General features: G+C 52.0%; 1 protein-coding gene across 1 annotated transcript in view; it reads right to left on the reverse strand.

The window, feature by feature from the left end:
• Positions 1-15,489, reverse strand: part of FANCA (FA complementation group A) — a 32,857-nt gene that overhangs the window by 3,935 nt on the left and 13,433 nt on the right. Inside the window, exons 18-37 of the mRNA XM_059481330.1 lie at positions 14,987-15,075; positions 14,517-14,577; positions 14,376-14,425; positions 13,268-13,344; positions 11,974-12,078; positions 11,347-11,498; positions 10,448-10,518; positions 9,334-9,433; positions 7,618-7,817; positions 7,395-7,491; positions 6,657-6,833; positions 5,654-5,727; positions 5,031-5,159; positions 4,529-4,595; positions 4,165-4,337; positions 3,782-3,887; positions 2,949-3,008; positions 2,309-2,413; positions 1,577-1,689; positions 891-1,026 (exon numbers count right to left, since the gene is read on the reverse strand). Coding sequence (XP_059337313.1) covers positions 891-1,026; positions 1,577-1,689; positions 2,309-2,413; positions 2,949-3,008; positions 3,782-3,887; positions 4,165-4,337; positions 4,529-4,595; positions 5,031-5,159; positions 5,654-5,727; positions 6,657-6,833; positions 7,395-7,491; positions 7,618-7,817; positions 9,334-9,433; positions 10,448-10,518; positions 11,347-11,498; positions 11,974-12,078; positions 13,268-13,344; positions 14,376-14,425; positions 14,517-14,577; positions 14,987-15,075 — 2,142 coding nt within the window. The remainder of the gene's footprint in view (positions 1-890; positions 1,027-1,576; positions 1,690-2,308; positions 2,414-2,948; positions 3,009-3,781; positions 3,888-4,164; positions 4,338-4,528; positions 4,596-5,030; positions 5,160-5,653; positions 5,728-6,656; positions 6,834-7,394; positions 7,492-7,617; positions 7,818-9,333; positions 9,434-10,447; positions 10,519-11,346; positions 11,499-11,973; positions 12,079-13,267; positions 13,345-14,375; positions 14,426-14,516; positions 14,578-14,986; positions 15,076-15,489) is intronic.

Consider the following 15,489-nt stretch of genomic DNA (forward strand, 5'->3'; position numbering starts at 1 on the left):
CAGCCCTCCCATGGCTCTCACTGCCCCTGGCAGGAACTCAATTCACCCTGCAGGGATTCTGAGGTGGGAGCTGCAGTTATTCCCTGTGTGCTCTCAGTGACACCAGGTCCTGGCTGGCACCTTCTGGCTCCAGCCCAGCACAATCAGTGAAGGAGTCACCCCACAGGAAGGGGAGGTGCTGCCTGCAGCAATGAAACACCCAGAGCAAGCCCGAGGTTCTGCTTCAGCACTGTCACCTGTGTCCCTCTGGCACAGGGACACCCCCAGGCTGAGCTCTGACCCTGGGCAGCAGCCCAGCTTCCTCCTCAGCAGAGCCCTCCAGAGAATTCCCCTTCCAGAGAATTCCCTGCTGTCACTGAGGTGACAGCCTGAGCCACCTCCTGCCCCACACCTGGGCAAACCCTCAGGAAATCCCTCTGGGAATCCCAGCACAACTTCCCAGAGCCCTAAAATGCCTGCACTGCTGTCTCACAAACTTCCTGCATCTCCTCAGCTTCCCAGCCAAAAGCTAAAATCCACGAGGACTGCTCCTGTTGGAGGGAGAGGCAATCCTGGCACTATGGACTGAGCTCTCCCTCTCTGCAGGGCTCTGTCCAGCTCCAGTTTTCAAAGCAGCTGTTGAACAACCTTCACAGCCTTCCCAGGAGTCAGAGTCTGAGGTAAAAGCTGAAGCTTGGAACAACTTTGCCTCGAGGATAAGAATTTAGCACCTGGCAATTTACAGGCACTTTTATCAACTATCCAGCAGCAAGATTTCCCAGCAGGGGTTACCAAGGGTGCAGCACTAACTCAGGACAGCTCCTCTGAGCCAGAGACCTGCTGTTTGTGGTTTTCAGGTGCAGAGGGATGAAATGAGAGCAGAGGGATGGATGGAGAGCCCCCAGCCTTGCCTGCTCTGCCCCGGTGCCCAGCCTGTGCAGTGCCTCTGTCCCTCGTGGTGAGTGCTGCAGCAGGGCCCCGTGCAGGAAGGCAGCTGAGAGCCAGGGCAGGCCAGAGGCAGGGAAAGCTGCTCCTGAGCAGAGGAACCTGCAAACAGAACAAACGTGGCATGGGATTGCGGGGAAAAATGGGAAAAGTCCTGCTGGGAATGAGGAGGAAATTGGGAGCTTGGGCAAAGGTGCAAATTGTGACTGGGACAAGAAAATAAATAATTCCCTTCATTCTGGAGAGTGATGCTACATGGGGACAGCTGTAAAAAAGCCAAGGTCTAGAAGCAGACAGAAGCATTCTCCAATCCCTTTTATCAGCAGTGACTCCACACTACAGCAGCATGTGATCATCACCTGCCATAACCTGCCAGGAGATCCTTGCATAAATTCCCAATTCTGCAGAAAAGCTGCAGGGCACTGACAGCGTAGGGAGAGGCACAGGAGGAAGCAGCCAGGGAGCAGCTTCAGGAGCCCAGATCCCCAAATCCAGGCAGCAAAGGGGGGAGCACTGTGACCCACACCACACACAGGGCCAGACTGAGCCATCCTCACTCCTTTGGAGTGAGAGGAGTCTGTCTGTCTGTCTGTCTGTCTGTCCTGGCAGCCTCAGCCCACAGAGCAGCTCCTGCCCCGTCCCTCACACCCACCTGGTGCCTGAGCTGTGCCAGCCCCTCAGCCTGGCCAGTTCTCCTGCAAGGGGAGCCCCAAAGAGCCTCTTCCACTGGCAGCAAAGTGCTGGCTCCAGCCTCGGCCACCAGAGCTGGGGACAGATGGGAACAGCAGCATTGGAGTGGGGGGCTCAGTGCTCACAGTCAGGTACAGCCAGGCACTCAGGGAAAGGGGATCTTCCCCTCTCCCCAGTGAAAATGCCCAAGCTGTGCATGCACACATCGGAAATGGAGAAATTTCACACCCTGGAAATGCAGAGGGTCAGCTGTGACCACGGTCACACCACAGTGCCCTGGGACTGCTCTGCAGGAACAGCCAGAATGAAAGAGCTGCTCCACAGGGTGATGGCCACGCTCAACACATGCACCAAAGCATGAATCCCTGTGGAAAACTGCACCCAGGGAGTTACACACAGGACAGAGAATAAAACCTGGGATTTGGGGCAGTTTGGTTGCTTGGATGTAGCAAACACCCCACACAGTGCACCAGAGACCAGGACAAACCTCCGAGCTCCATCTGACACAGCCCCTGGCAGCACCCAGGAGCCCAGGGCTGGGATCAGAGGTACCCAGGGCTCAGAAACACCCTGGAAACACAATTTCCAAAGGCTTTGAGAGTTTCTGTTGAACGTTACACGGGTGGATAGTGTTTACACCAGCTCCCCGAGCTGGATTTCCCCCAGCTCAGAGCCCCACAATGGGATCAGTCACCGCTGCAGAGAGGAGCACCACGGGACACTTGGTTTGACACGCGGCCAGAGCCTCGCTGACCCCTTCTGCTGCATCCTCACAGTCCAGGCTGGCACTCAGCAGGCCCTGCAGGAGGACAAGGGACACGATGGCTCCACACACCCCTGTGTGCTGCTCCAGTCCCTGGCTGAGCTGTGGAAACTAATCACAGACAACTCTAGGGGTCAGCACGGCCCAGCAAAAGCGACATCAACCAGCAGCTCCTCCCCGCACGGCTTTGCTGCATTGTATTGAAATTGTGCTCCAGCACCGCCTCCTCCCGCTGCTCCCCCTCACTTCCCTGGATCCTGCTCCTCTGGGAATTAATCAGGAGTTCTCAAAAGGAGGGTGCAAAGGAGGAGAGCTCCTCTGCACCCCGTGTGCCGGGAGGAGAGCTCTGGCAGGGCCAGGAGCAGAGGACAGGAGCAGCACAGGAGAGCTCTGGCAGAGCCAGGAGCAGAGGACAGGAGCAGCACAGGAGGAGAGCCCTGACAGACCCAGCAGGCTGAGGACGGGAGCAGCAAAGGAGGAGAGCTCTGGCAGGGCCAGGAGCAGAGGACAGGAGCAGCACAGGACAGCTCTGTCAGGCCCAGCAGGCCGAGGACAGGAGCACATTAATTACCCTGAAGAAGTGAGCGGTGATGTCGAAGGACAGTGCGTAGCCCCTGGAGCTGACGTTCTTCTGCAGGAACACAAGGGCAGGGAAACAAAATCAGCAAAACCATCACTCCCTCCCTTTGGAACAGGATCTCCTGAGAGCATTTAGGAGCTCAGCCAGCACAGAGGAACCCCCTGGGACTGGGGACCATCAGCTGAGCTGGTGGAGGTGGTGAGGTGGTTTGTGTGCAGGTGCAGCAGCAGATGGATCCAGCCCTGGGGGAACAGAGGATTCTGGCTGTTCAGGAGGGCCTGAAAGGCCAGCCAGGATGGATAAATAGAAATCAGCTCTCCATGGAGCACAGAGCAGGCTCCTGAGGGGCCTGCAAGCCAAACAACCTCCCAGAAAGCTGCAGGGATGTCCCTGATGCTTCTCAGGAGGATGGAGAGGATCTCACTCTACAGCAAAACAGTTCAAGGCCCTGGCATGAGGGAGGGATGGGAGAAGGGCTCGTGCTCAGCCCCTCCCAGGCCTCCAAGAAGGACTGTAAGATTGTCTGTAACCCACTTCACCAAACAAAGGGACTCTCAAGGATTTGCTCTCGATAGTGTCAAATGCCACCACAATTCCAAATGAAGTCACAGAATCATGGAGTGATTTGGCTTGGAAGGGACCATGGGCAGGAACACCTCCCACAGACCAGGCTGCTCCAGCCTGGTCTAGAACACTTGCAGGGGTGGGGCAGCCACACCTTCTCTGGGCAGTCTGGATGTGACCTCCTTCCCTAAATTCAAATTTAATCTTTATCTGGAGCACATTTAGCAAGGAGCAATCACCATTTGGCTCACAGCACCTACCAGCTCAGAGTTCACAAAACAGAAGAAGCTGTCACAGTCCAGCACTGCTCTGTTCCCTCTCCAGCACAGGGTGACCAGGGTGGATGCAGGGAGCCCCAGCAGAACCCTTGGGCAGGGAAGGAGGAGAGCTGGGGTTACTGCCAGGGGGACAATCAGCCTCCAGGAGGGCGTGTGACACCCAGGGCAGCCCGGGATGGCACATGGAATAAGCACACAGCTAATCCCAGTGGGTGCCAGGGAATGAGTGTCCCTTGCACGGCTGTCCCCAGGCACGCAGTGTCACTGTGACAGGTGTCACTGTCACCTGCTGTGGCAGCAGAGGGGAGGGCCCTGCACAGCCCAGCTGCCCTGGAGGCCTCCCCAGTGCCCAGTGCTGCTCTCACCTCCTGTGCAGCAGCAGCTCCTGCTGCCTCCAGAGCTGCTGGCCCAGGGCAGACCCCTGCTCTGGCTCTGTGCCTGCCAGCCTCCCCTGCAGCAGCTCCAGCACCAAGGCTCTCTGGGCAGCTGAGCAGCCAGGGAGCAGCTTTGGCCTGCACCTCAGCTCCAGCACCAGCTCCTGAACAGGGGATGGGGAACAGTGAGGGCCACACTGCACCGGGCTGCTCCCAAACCCCCTCTGTTCCTCTGGAGCAACCAGAGAGCAACAAGGAAAACCCCTCTCAGTCCCCACAGGTCAGAGTGAGCATGGGGGGATACTTTGGTCAGGTTCCAGGACCAAACAGCCACCCCAGGGTGTGGAATCATCACCTGCAGCCTGCAGAGGATCTCAGGGCTCAGCGACGTCCTCGAGCGGGCACGGCCCCCCAGCTCCAGCCTGAAATTGGGGACAGCTGGGGACACAGGGGCACTGCCCCTGCTGGCCCAGGGGAAAGCACAGCTCAGCACAGTCAGATGCTTCAGAGGAACACAGAGCTCAAACACTGTGCCATAAATCAGCTGTGGCTGAGACAGTGGCTCCCCTCTGAGCTCCCTCCTGGGTCTCAGCTCCAGCCACTCCCTGGGGGCATTGCTGCCTGTCTGGCCACACAGAGCTGAGTACAAAGTCAGCTTTAAACACACAGCCAGACAGGGCCCCTCTGTGGCTGCAGCCCCAGAGCTCTGCCACCCTCAGCAGGGCCTGGGAGTCACCCAGGGCCCCCTCCCAGAGCTCCTTCCAGCAGAGCAGAGCAGCAGGGAATGGCATCCCCAGCCCCAGGAAGGGACAGCTCCCAGGGCAGGAACCAGAGAGGGCAGGCATGGCCCCGAATACCTGTGGGAGGAGTCCAGGATGGCATTGAGGATGACTCCACAGGCCTTCTCCAGGTCTCCATCACAGCCACCAGCAGCAGAAGGTGCAAGGAGGTACCTCTGATAGATGGCCCAGTGATGGAAATCCTGTCTGCAGTGGGGAAAGCAGGAAATGTTGGAATGCTGCCCTTCCCTTGATGCAGAGGGAAGCTCACACGTCAGGAGTGGCGAGTGATGTGAGCTCAGATAAAGCTCCAGGTGAGTACAGGCATCAGGAGCCCTCCAGCAGACCCCACCCAGCTCCTGCAGGGTCAGGGAGGGTTTGTGACAAGTGCCTTGGAAGGGCTGCACGTGCAGGGTGAGCCCACAGAACCATGGCATGGTCTGGGTTGGAAATGACCTCAAAGCCCATCCAGCCCCACACCTTCCACCAGGCCAGGCTGCTCCAGGCTGGCCTTGCCCAAATGAAAACACACACACACCCCTCATCCCAGCAGGGCCTGAGCTCAGCACAAACCACAGCAGGCAAAGGCATTTGTACCCTGCAGCACCTGCTCATTTACTCCCTGATCCTCAGAGCTTCTCCCTAATTTTGATGGGACACTCCTGGGCCATTCCCTCCCCAGCAGAGCCCCTCGGCCTCACCTCTCTGCAGCAGAGAGAATGTCCTTGTCAGGGCACACCTCCAGCTCCAGCAGCAGCCACTCTCTGAAAGACAGCTGGGAAAGCCAGGATTCAGGAGCAGGGAGGCACAGCAAGGGAAATGACTCGTGCAGAGCAGGCACCAGCACAAAACCCACTCCACTCCACCTCCAGACAGCCCCATGTGGACTGAGAGATGTGAAACAAGAGACATCAACCCAAGGAAGTTCCTGTGCTGTTCCTCATATTAAAAAAAAAAATTAAAAATCCCTGCTGGCCCTCAAAACTCCATGGGATCCCATAAAGGCTGTCTCACACCCTCACTTCTGACATTTCCCAACACACTCAGGCCCAGGCACCAGGATGAACTTGTGTGTTATTAGAAATGAAGGCAAAATGAGCCAAGCCCCTCAGTCAGACAGGGTGGGCACCAAAAGGAGGTTGGAACCCAGCCCTGGACACTGAGCCAGGCACCAGGAGCCATTCCAGGAACACCCCAACCCCTCTGCACAAAGACAAACTGGTTCTGGAGGAAGTAGTTATAAAAAGAGACTCTGTCAAATCAGAGACTTTGCAAGGGTGGTACAAAGGGAAAAGCTGGGATGGTTTGGGCCAGGCTGGCTCAGGGAACATTGCCATTACACACAAAGCACCAGAAAAGCAAGGATTTCCAGTTGTTTGCCTCTCCACCACTTCCCAGAGAGCACAGAGGGAGCAGGGTGATGGACAGGCCTTTGCTCTGCATTCCTGGCTTGCCAAGCCTTTCCAAGAAGTAGGACACAAAAGTTTTACCTCTGGTTTCCTCTCTCCACCTTATCATCCCCATCAAACAGCACCCAGCCCTCATGACTCAGCTGCCAGACAACTTTTCAGGTATTCAGTCCTTACTTTCAGGCACCCAGTTCTTACAAGAAGCTTTTGATCACCAATAAGGAAACTGCAAAGGGCAGATCTAAAAAAGTGAGAGAATTAGAGGGTGAATGTGGGTGATGGAAAAGATTCATACCTGGAATGCCTTTTCCTTCAAGAGCTCCTGGAAGGCTGCTTGCCTCCACAGGCACAGGCTGGCTCTCCTGTAGCTCAGAGAGGGGCAGGACAGGGAGCTCCAGCTCAGGGCACTTTGGGCCTCCTCACACAGCACTGCCCGAGCCTCCGAGCTCAGCCGTGGCACCAGGAACTGCAGCTGGAATAAAACAGAAACAGCAAATCCTCCAGCTGGAATAAAACCAGCAAATCCTGCATCAGGAACTGCAGCTGGAATAAAACAGAAACAGCAAATCCTGCAGCTGGAATAAGAACAGAACCAGGAGGGGCTGCAGCTGGAATAAAACCAGCAAATCCTGCAGGAGGGACTGCAGCTGGAATAAAACCAGCAAACCTGCAGCTGGAATAAAAACAGGAGGGGCTGCAGCTGGAATAAAACCAGCAAACCTGCAGCTGGAATAAAAACAGGAGGGGCTGCAGCTGGAATAAATCCAGCACATCCTGCACAAGGTGCTGCAGCTGGGATAAAACCAGGAGGGGCTGCAGCTGGAATAAAAGCACAGTGTCTGCCCCAGAACCACCCCAGAGCCAGCTCTGCTTGTGTGCAGCTGCCCAGGGAGCAGAGGCACCCAGGGCTAGGAGGAGAGGGCACACAGATTTATTTCTACTCTGTTTTCTTGGTGAGAGTGACACTTGCACAGGCACCTGGGCTGAGACCGAACTTTCTCACAAGTTACAGCAGAACTTTTTTCCCTTTTACCTTTTTAATCAGGCCAGGAGGAACCAAGGCACAAAACTCTTCACGGGAGCAGGATGAAAACTTGCACATCAGGTAAGCTGCTGCTGCAGTGCAAAACCTGGCAGGGAAAAGGAAAGAATTCCATTGTCTGGTGGGTTCAAACACCTCCAAAAGCTCTGGAAATGCTCCAGGGGAACATCCCAAACACCTGGGGGAGCAGGGATGGAGGGGATGCCCCACTCACCTCAAGCAGAAGACAAAGGATTCCTCTGTCCTGCACACCAGCAAGGAGCTCCAGTACTCTGAGACAGAAAGGGCCTTGCCAGGAACAGCCTGACAGGGCCCAAAATCGGCCTCCACTGCAGGAATTAGAGCTCTGCATTCACTTAAGTGGATCACAAAAGCTGCCAGTCCCAAAATGTGAGCGGCGCCGAGGGAAGGACCCTGCGAGGCAAAAAACGTGAAGAGCAGGAAAGATATTTTGGTAACTTTGTAATATTTCATTGGTAAAATTCTTACCTTTTGACTCATTGTAGCATTTTAAATTTTCATCTTTGATACTGTGATACTTCACTTGTATTATTGTAACATTTTGAACCAAAACACCTTTCTGAAAAACCTTTTTGTGTACTAAAACACTTTTCTGAAACACCTTTTTTGTACCAAAACACCTTTCAGAAAATACTCAGACTCAGTGAAGGAGCAGAGCATTGTTTCTCCTCTCCAGCAGTGCAGCAAAAACTGAGCAGGGTTAATAAGAGACAACCCACAGCAGAACTGGAGGTTTCTGTAGTACAGCAACTTGAAATAATTCACTGTAAATTCAGGCTTGGGGATTCTCAAGGCTTTTTAGCCTCTCTGACAGCTAATTTCATCTATCAGCCTGTTATTTTCACCCTTGCAAAGGAAATAAACCAAGCAATTCTTTAATAACAAACCCTGCAGCCCAGACAGGGGTATCTCAGTTTTATTTTTAAACTTTTACAACTGAATTATTCAACGTGGAAGCTCAGGAGTGAAGCATTCTACCATTTTTCTTTTGTATCTTCCCTAAACTTGCCTATTTTAGCTTCTGTTCAAATGTCTCAGAATGCATTAACCTTCCACAAGCAATATTTCTGTAGGGAAGGCTTCTCCTCGTGTTCCTGAGGGCAGCTTCACACTCCCTGACAAAAGAGGGGATTTTTGAAGGTATTTATTTTTTGGAGGTATTTTTTCTGAAGGTTTTTTTTTTTTTTTTTTTTTTTTTTTTTGAGGGTTTGTGTGTTTTTTGGTTTTTTTTTTTTTTTTTTTAAGGGGTATTTTTGAGGGGTATTTTTGGGGGGGGTATTTTTGGGAGGGGTATTTTTTTTTTGAGGGGTATTTTTTTGGAGGGGTATTATTGTTTTGGAGAGGTATGATTTTATTGGAGGTTTTTTTTGTAGGGGTATTTTTTGGAGTTTTTTTGTTTGAGGGTATTTTTTTTGGAGGGATATTTATTGGAGGGGTATTTTTTGGAAGGGTATTTTTTTTTAAGGGTATTTTTTTGAGGGGTATTTTTTTGAGGGGGATATTTTTTGGATGGGGTATTTTTTTGGAGGGGTATTTTTGGAGGTATTTTTTGAGGGGTATTTTTTGGAGGGTTTTTTTTAAGGGGTATTTTTGTAGGAGTATTTTTTGGAGGGGTATTTTTTTTTTGGAGGGCTATTTTTGGGAGGGGTATTTTTTTTTTTTTTTTGAAGGATATTTTTGGGAGTGGTTTTTTTTTTTGGAAGGGTATTTTTTGGAGGGATATTTTTTCAGAGGGGTATTTTTGGGGGTGGTATTTTTTTGGAAGAGGTGTTTTTTTTTGAGGAGTATTTTTTTTGGAGGGCAGTAAAGTCTCCCCACAGCACAGCCCAGACAGGCCCATGGTCCATCCCCCCAGGTCAGGAAATGGAGCAGGATGGAATTGTGCAGGATTGCTGGCTGCAGAGCTGACCTGGTGATAAAGGAGCTGGCAGAGCCTGGCCAGGAGTGCAGGCAGGAGATTCCTGTGTCCACACATCATCCTCACCAGCAGGGAGAGGCACGGGCCCTGCCTGCAGCACGGGAAACCACAAGCTCATTAAACCCATCCCCAACACAGCAACAGCTAATTAAAGATGCTCAAACAGCCTGGAGCTGCTCCAGGCCTGTCTGTAAACACAGCACAATTATCATTCCACACAGGGCTCACAGCAAGGGCACTTTGGGGTACCTGGGCACAGAACCCTGCAGTGCCCTGCTCACACAAGGATGGCACTGTGGGCATCTCAAACCCTGCTGGCGTCTCCCGTGGCCAAAGTGGCCTCTGAGGGGGCAACAAGGACAGGAGGAGCTGCCTGGGGCTCAGCAATAAATGGGATCACAACACAAAGCAGGAAGGAACTGCTGTGACAAGGCCCTGATAAGAAAAACCCACCCTCAGAGCAGGCCAGGTGGGAGCTGTGCTCAGACTCCATTTCCTGGGACTCTGTTTGTCACAGGGAGCGCTCAGCCAGGTTTTTAGCAGTGATTCATCCCCTCCAGGGCAGAGCAGTGCCAGAGAGGGAAGGATGCCCTGGCTGCCCAGGCACAGCCAGCTCCTCAGCACGCCCTTGTTGCCCATCAAAGTGATTTTGCACTGACACGCTGCCCATGATGTTTGCGGGCTCTGCTCCAGGAGGAGGAGGAGCTGAGCTGCAGCTCCAGGGCAGGCACTGCTGCCTCTGCTCCTCAGCCAGCCCAGAGCCCACCCAGAGCCCACCCAGCCCCTGCCAGGAGGGAATTCCAGCACCAAAGGCATTGGCTCCACTGCCATCCCCCAGCCAGAGCACCCAGCTCTGTTTTGGGGGTGTTCAAACCCTGGCACAGAGCACAGGGAGACAAAGGCCACTCTGCTGAAGGGACCTGTGACAACAGAGAAACTTGGTTTATTCACTGATGTGCCTCAGAGTGCCCTGGTTCTGGGAGTGCAGACACTTCAGCTGCACTGCCAGCCTGGCACTGTGAACAGCCAGGGTCCCTCCTCAGCCTTGCACAAGGGCTGGAATTCTGGTTATCACCCACTTTGGGTTCTCTGCTCTTGGACTTACCTGTCAGGAGGGTTGAAAGAGGAAGCAGCCAGCAGGGTTTGGCAGAATGATGTCAGCAGGAGATCAACAACCTGAAATAAAAAGCACCAGGAATAAACCTGGAATAAAACCCACACTGCTGATTCCTGCTTGCCAGGCTGCATGCCTGAGCCCAGATTTCTGCTTTGTGTGTATTACATTTCCTAACATGAAAACAAGGAAACAAATTGGTCAATGAGATTCACTCCAAGCTGTACAGATCTGTGAGGGGTCTCAGGTCGAGAGAAGAAACAAGGATCTGACTCCATGTTTCAGAAGGCTTGATTTATTATTTTATGATATATATTACATTAAACTATACTAAAAGACTATAAGAAACAGTTCTCCTCAGAAGGCTGGCTAAGCTAAGAATAGAAAGGAATGAAAACAAAGGTTTGTGTCTGGGACAGAGAGTCTGAGCCAGCTGACTGTGATTGGCCATTAATTCCAAACATCCACATGAGACCAATCCCAGATGCACCTGTTGCATTCCACAGCAGCAGATAACCATTGTTTGCATTTTGTCCCTGAGGCCTCTCAGCTTCTCAGGAGGAAAAATCCTAAAGAAAGGATTTTACATGAAAAGATGTCTGCGACACAGATCCACTGCCACTAAGGATGGAAAACGAAGCCCATAACAGCCCAGGAACGAGCCCAGCACACAACAAACACCCAGGCAAGGCTGCTGAGGAAAGCCTTTTAGAGAATATCCCCAGATCCCATCATCCAGCAACTTCCAGGTGGTTAAAACACAGAAAAAGGCGGTGCAGGGCAGGATGAGGGAGACAAGAGAAGCGCATTTCCTGCAGACAAAGCAGCCTCTCCCACCTGCCATGCAGATGCATTTCCCTGCCCAGCCCCACCCAGCAGCTGGAACTCACCCTCTGGGGACAGGGTGACAGCCCCGGGGCAGGCACGGCCACCCTGACCCGGGAACTGCAAGGAGCAGCCTCGTTGTCCTCGTTGTCCTCGCTGCTGTCCCCCAGGGCACCGCGGAGTCTGTCTGAAACCAGGGCCAGCTGAGCTGCCACCTCTGTGGGGACAGGGGCACAGGGGGACAGGAGACAAGGTGTGAAACATTCACAACCCCCCACAGCAGCAAGAGCAAGCCAAATGTAAACTTTAATCAATCGGAGTCGAAAGGATGTTAGGAAAAGCTTTAATAAGCAAAAATGCTGGCTGGGACATGGTGGATCAGCATCCTCAGCATTATTTTTTACCAGCACACCCCAGGAGCAGTTTTCACACCAGAGGGGAAATTGCTTTCCAAAGGGGGCCCTGTCACCAGGTGAGCCCCAGGGGCAGCAGATTGGTGTGGTTATCACAAAGATAAGCCCCAGATGAGGCAGGAGTACACCACACATTAACATGTACATATTCACAGCTGGCAGGATTATCAGCTCTGAAGGATTACCAGGTGTCAGTAGCTCCTGCTGTGCCTTTGCCAGCACCAGCCACACTTTATTCAGGCACTTTTGGGACAGACAATGAGAATCACTCCCTCATACCTTCCCACTGAGCCTGCTGCACCACCAGGGTCCTGAGCTCAGCCAGCTCAGCCTCCAGCTGCTCCAAAGGCTCCTTGGGATGGCTGGGCTCTGCTTTGGAGGCATCTGGACAGGGAGGAGAGGAAATGCACTCAGCAATCTCTGCCTGCACTCTCCGCAGGAGCAGAATTTACTTTTACAAAACCCCAAACTGTCAGTCTGCCACACACAGAGCTTTGTTTTTACTCTCAGGATGTGCTAGTTAATTAATAATTTATGGATTTATGCCTAGTTGCAAAAAGGAATTCGGTTTTTTAAAGGCGAGAGGCAAAAAAGTTTAGTTTTCAGAGTTTTCTTCCCACTTCCTTTAGCTCTGCCCCCCACAGAAACATTTTCTGTCCTCAAGGCTGGGGTCAGAATGCACACAGACATTACAGCATGGGTACAGCATCAGCTTCTCCAGATGTCCCATGCTACTCTGGCTTCTTGTTCAAGAGAAGGAATAAAAGGAAATTCCTTTTCCCACTAGAGAGAGACACCAGCAGTGACTGCCCCAGCCCCAAAACCCCCCGGGTTTGTTAGGCAGGAACAGCTCCTTGTACAGGGGCCAGGAGTGAATCCCCCAGCAGCAAGAGCAGCAAATGGCAAAGGCTGACATTGACACTGGGAACCATCCCTGCACCCAGCCTGACCTTTGCATTGTGTGCAAACCCTTGGAAGGTGAGCCTGAAGCACCCACTTGCTGACAGGAGCAGCAGAGCTCATTAAATATCCTCATTAAATATCCTCATTAAATATCCTCATTAAGCATCCACAGCCCTGCCCAGTAAAGCTGCAGGGATGGGGCCCGGGCTCAGCTCCCACCCAAACACGTGCAAAGCAGGAGCTGAATCCTTTCCCTGCCCCTCAGATCTCCTTAATCCCCTCCCAGAGGAGGACGCCAGGGCAGCACAAGAGTCACTGCACAGGGGATCAGCACAGCAGCTCCCAGCACAGCAATCCCCAGCCCAGGCTGCAGTGCTGATTCATGGAAAGGTCCTGGGGGTGGAATTCAGCCAGCTCAGGCTCAGGCAGCATCTGCAGCCTCAGCACAGCACAGGGCTCCCAGGCACTGCAAAAATCCCACCCAGGCAGGGCTGGCAGAAAAAGTCATTGCAGGAGTGAGAATTGGACAGCTCGCTACAGCATTAACACCTATTTATATGGATTAAATACCTATTCAGCCATAAATCTTTGAAAATGCTCAATTCAGGAGGGCAGCAGTGGAAAAATTACCATTTCACATTGATCCATAAGCAAATGTTGCATTTTTTACCTTGTAACACCTTCTCTTTCATGGCATGACAGGCTTGCAGGTATGTGGAGTACAAGTTTGAGGGTATTTTGTCAGCTCTGTGAAAAAGAGGAGATTTATTACCCTGCATAACCACAAACTGCCTTTATTAAATAAGCACAAACAACAGCCCTTCTGTGAAATGTAATTAGGGGGACTCTGAAGCATAAAGAGCATCTGAAGCATTTTTAATCATCTGACATGAGGGGCAGAGATTTCTACCCAGAGTTTCAAAGAAAGCACTGCACACACGTAGCACACACAAACCCAGTACTGTATGTGTTATTAATTAACTTTTTCATGCCTGTTTCATGTCTAGTTGATGTCCAAGATGCCATAAGAGTGTGGGCTGTGAGATGCAGCACTCACAGATGTAAAACATGAACGTGCTGAGACCAAGGTGTGACCTCCCCTCTGCAGGGCAGCATTTAGTGCTGAGGGCACGTCCCAGGAGGCTCCCCAGAACTCAGCTGCTTCCCTCACCACTTTAATTTCACTAAGTGATGCAGCCTTTAACTTCAGAGCCAGACTGGAATGACAAGGCAGGGCCCAGCACCTCATTTGCAGGCAGTGCTGCAAACATTCTTCCTTCATGAGAGGTTACAGAGGAACTACTGGATGTAAACTTGAGCTGCCCCTGCAGTGCAGAAAAGCACTTTGAACCATGCAGGCAGGGCAAGCTGGAGTCCTGAGAGGAGCTGTGTCCTCCTGGGGCATCACCCTGGTGCCCCTGGAGCATTAGCAGACATTTCAGTCTCATCTTTCACTGCCCCCCTATCCCCTCCCAAAGAGCCTTTCACAGAGGGAGAATTCCTGGGGAAATTTTACATTCAGCTGTGTCCTTCAGGATTTGCATAAAAATGTACCTGGAGCAAGAGGGACTCCTAAATAATGATTTCACAGTGGCCAGAGGACTGATTACACACCTGAAGACTGCACAGATAAACTCCTCCATGCACAGCCTGCAAGCACCAAGCCCTGCCAAGAGGTTGGTTGTAACCAAGGTGTCAAAGCCTCTGACAATCTGATATCAAATGTCCCAAACAGAAAGCCCAGCAGCACAGAAAACAACACTGGGAGCTCTGAATACCTCTTCAGGGAGTCTATAAAAGCCATTCGTCCATCTGGGGTTTTTGGGAGCTGCAAGACAGGAAAAGGCAGGGCAGGGGCAAATGATCTGTGTACAAACACAGAGCTGATGGGAAGGGAGAGAAAAAAGCCAAATACTGACCACACGGGGCCTGAGCAGGGCTGGGAGGAACCAGGAAGTGTAATATGGTCGTCTGAAAATGCTGGGAAATAAACAGAGCAAAGTGTTAACCATGCCAAGGATCCAAAGTGCTATCTCCACTCCTCAGGAGGTAATTTGGCTCCTGCAAATACAACATGCCCATGTGCATAACCACAGACAAACCAGGTTCAGATTAGCCAATGGTTTTTCATTTCTTTCATTTGGCTTTTTATTGTGATCATTTTGGATTCCTTTTGCACAGGGGAATGTGCCTTTTCACTCTCCCCACAAATATCCTCTATTGAGATGACTCCTCAGGAAGTGGGAAGAACTTCCCCAAACCTCCCTTGCTCACATCCTCAATTTTTCTTGTTTCCTTACTTTGATTCAGACTTTGCTTCTACAATTATTGTTATTATCATTATTACTGTTCCAGCTAAGCCCAGGGGGAGCTGAGAAGCACACAGTACCTGGCTTCTATCACAGAGGTCGGGATCTTCCTGCTGCTCTCAAATATCTGAAGGGCCTTTTCCACATCACGGAGAGCCTGGGCCTGGGGCTGCCTCACAGGGGAGAAGGATGTGAGGAACCAAGGGTGATGATGAACTCACCCTTTCTGCTCTCAATGTGCTGTATGGTGATTCTATTTCAGTTGTACGTGTGGGATCAGGACACAGCATCCCCACTTGCAGCCTGTGCCTGCGGGCAGAGGCACCGACACCCCGGGTTCCTCTGCTTTGAGTTGTAACACACCTCAAGCTGCAACAAGTTTCTCAGCTGACAACTGGACCAGACTTGGAAAAATTAAATTAAATCCTCACTTATGCCTGTGAGTTCACCACAGGACTGGGTTTCTTGTATTATATTCAGCCACCCTGCCTCCAGCCTGTATTTCATGTAATCATGTGAGTGAGGCCTCTTCCTCTAGTCCAAATGTAGGAAGGAATAATAAAGCCAAACACTTCCTTATAAA

The sequence above is a fragment of the Ammospiza nelsoni genome, chromosome 13 (genome assembly GCF_027579445.1).
Source record: "Ammospiza nelsoni isolate bAmmNel1 chromosome 13, bAmmNel1.pri, whole genome shotgun sequence".
In the NCBI taxonomy this organism is placed as follows: Eukaryota; Metazoa; Chordata; class Aves; order Passeriformes; family Passerellidae; genus Ammospiza; species Ammospiza nelsoni.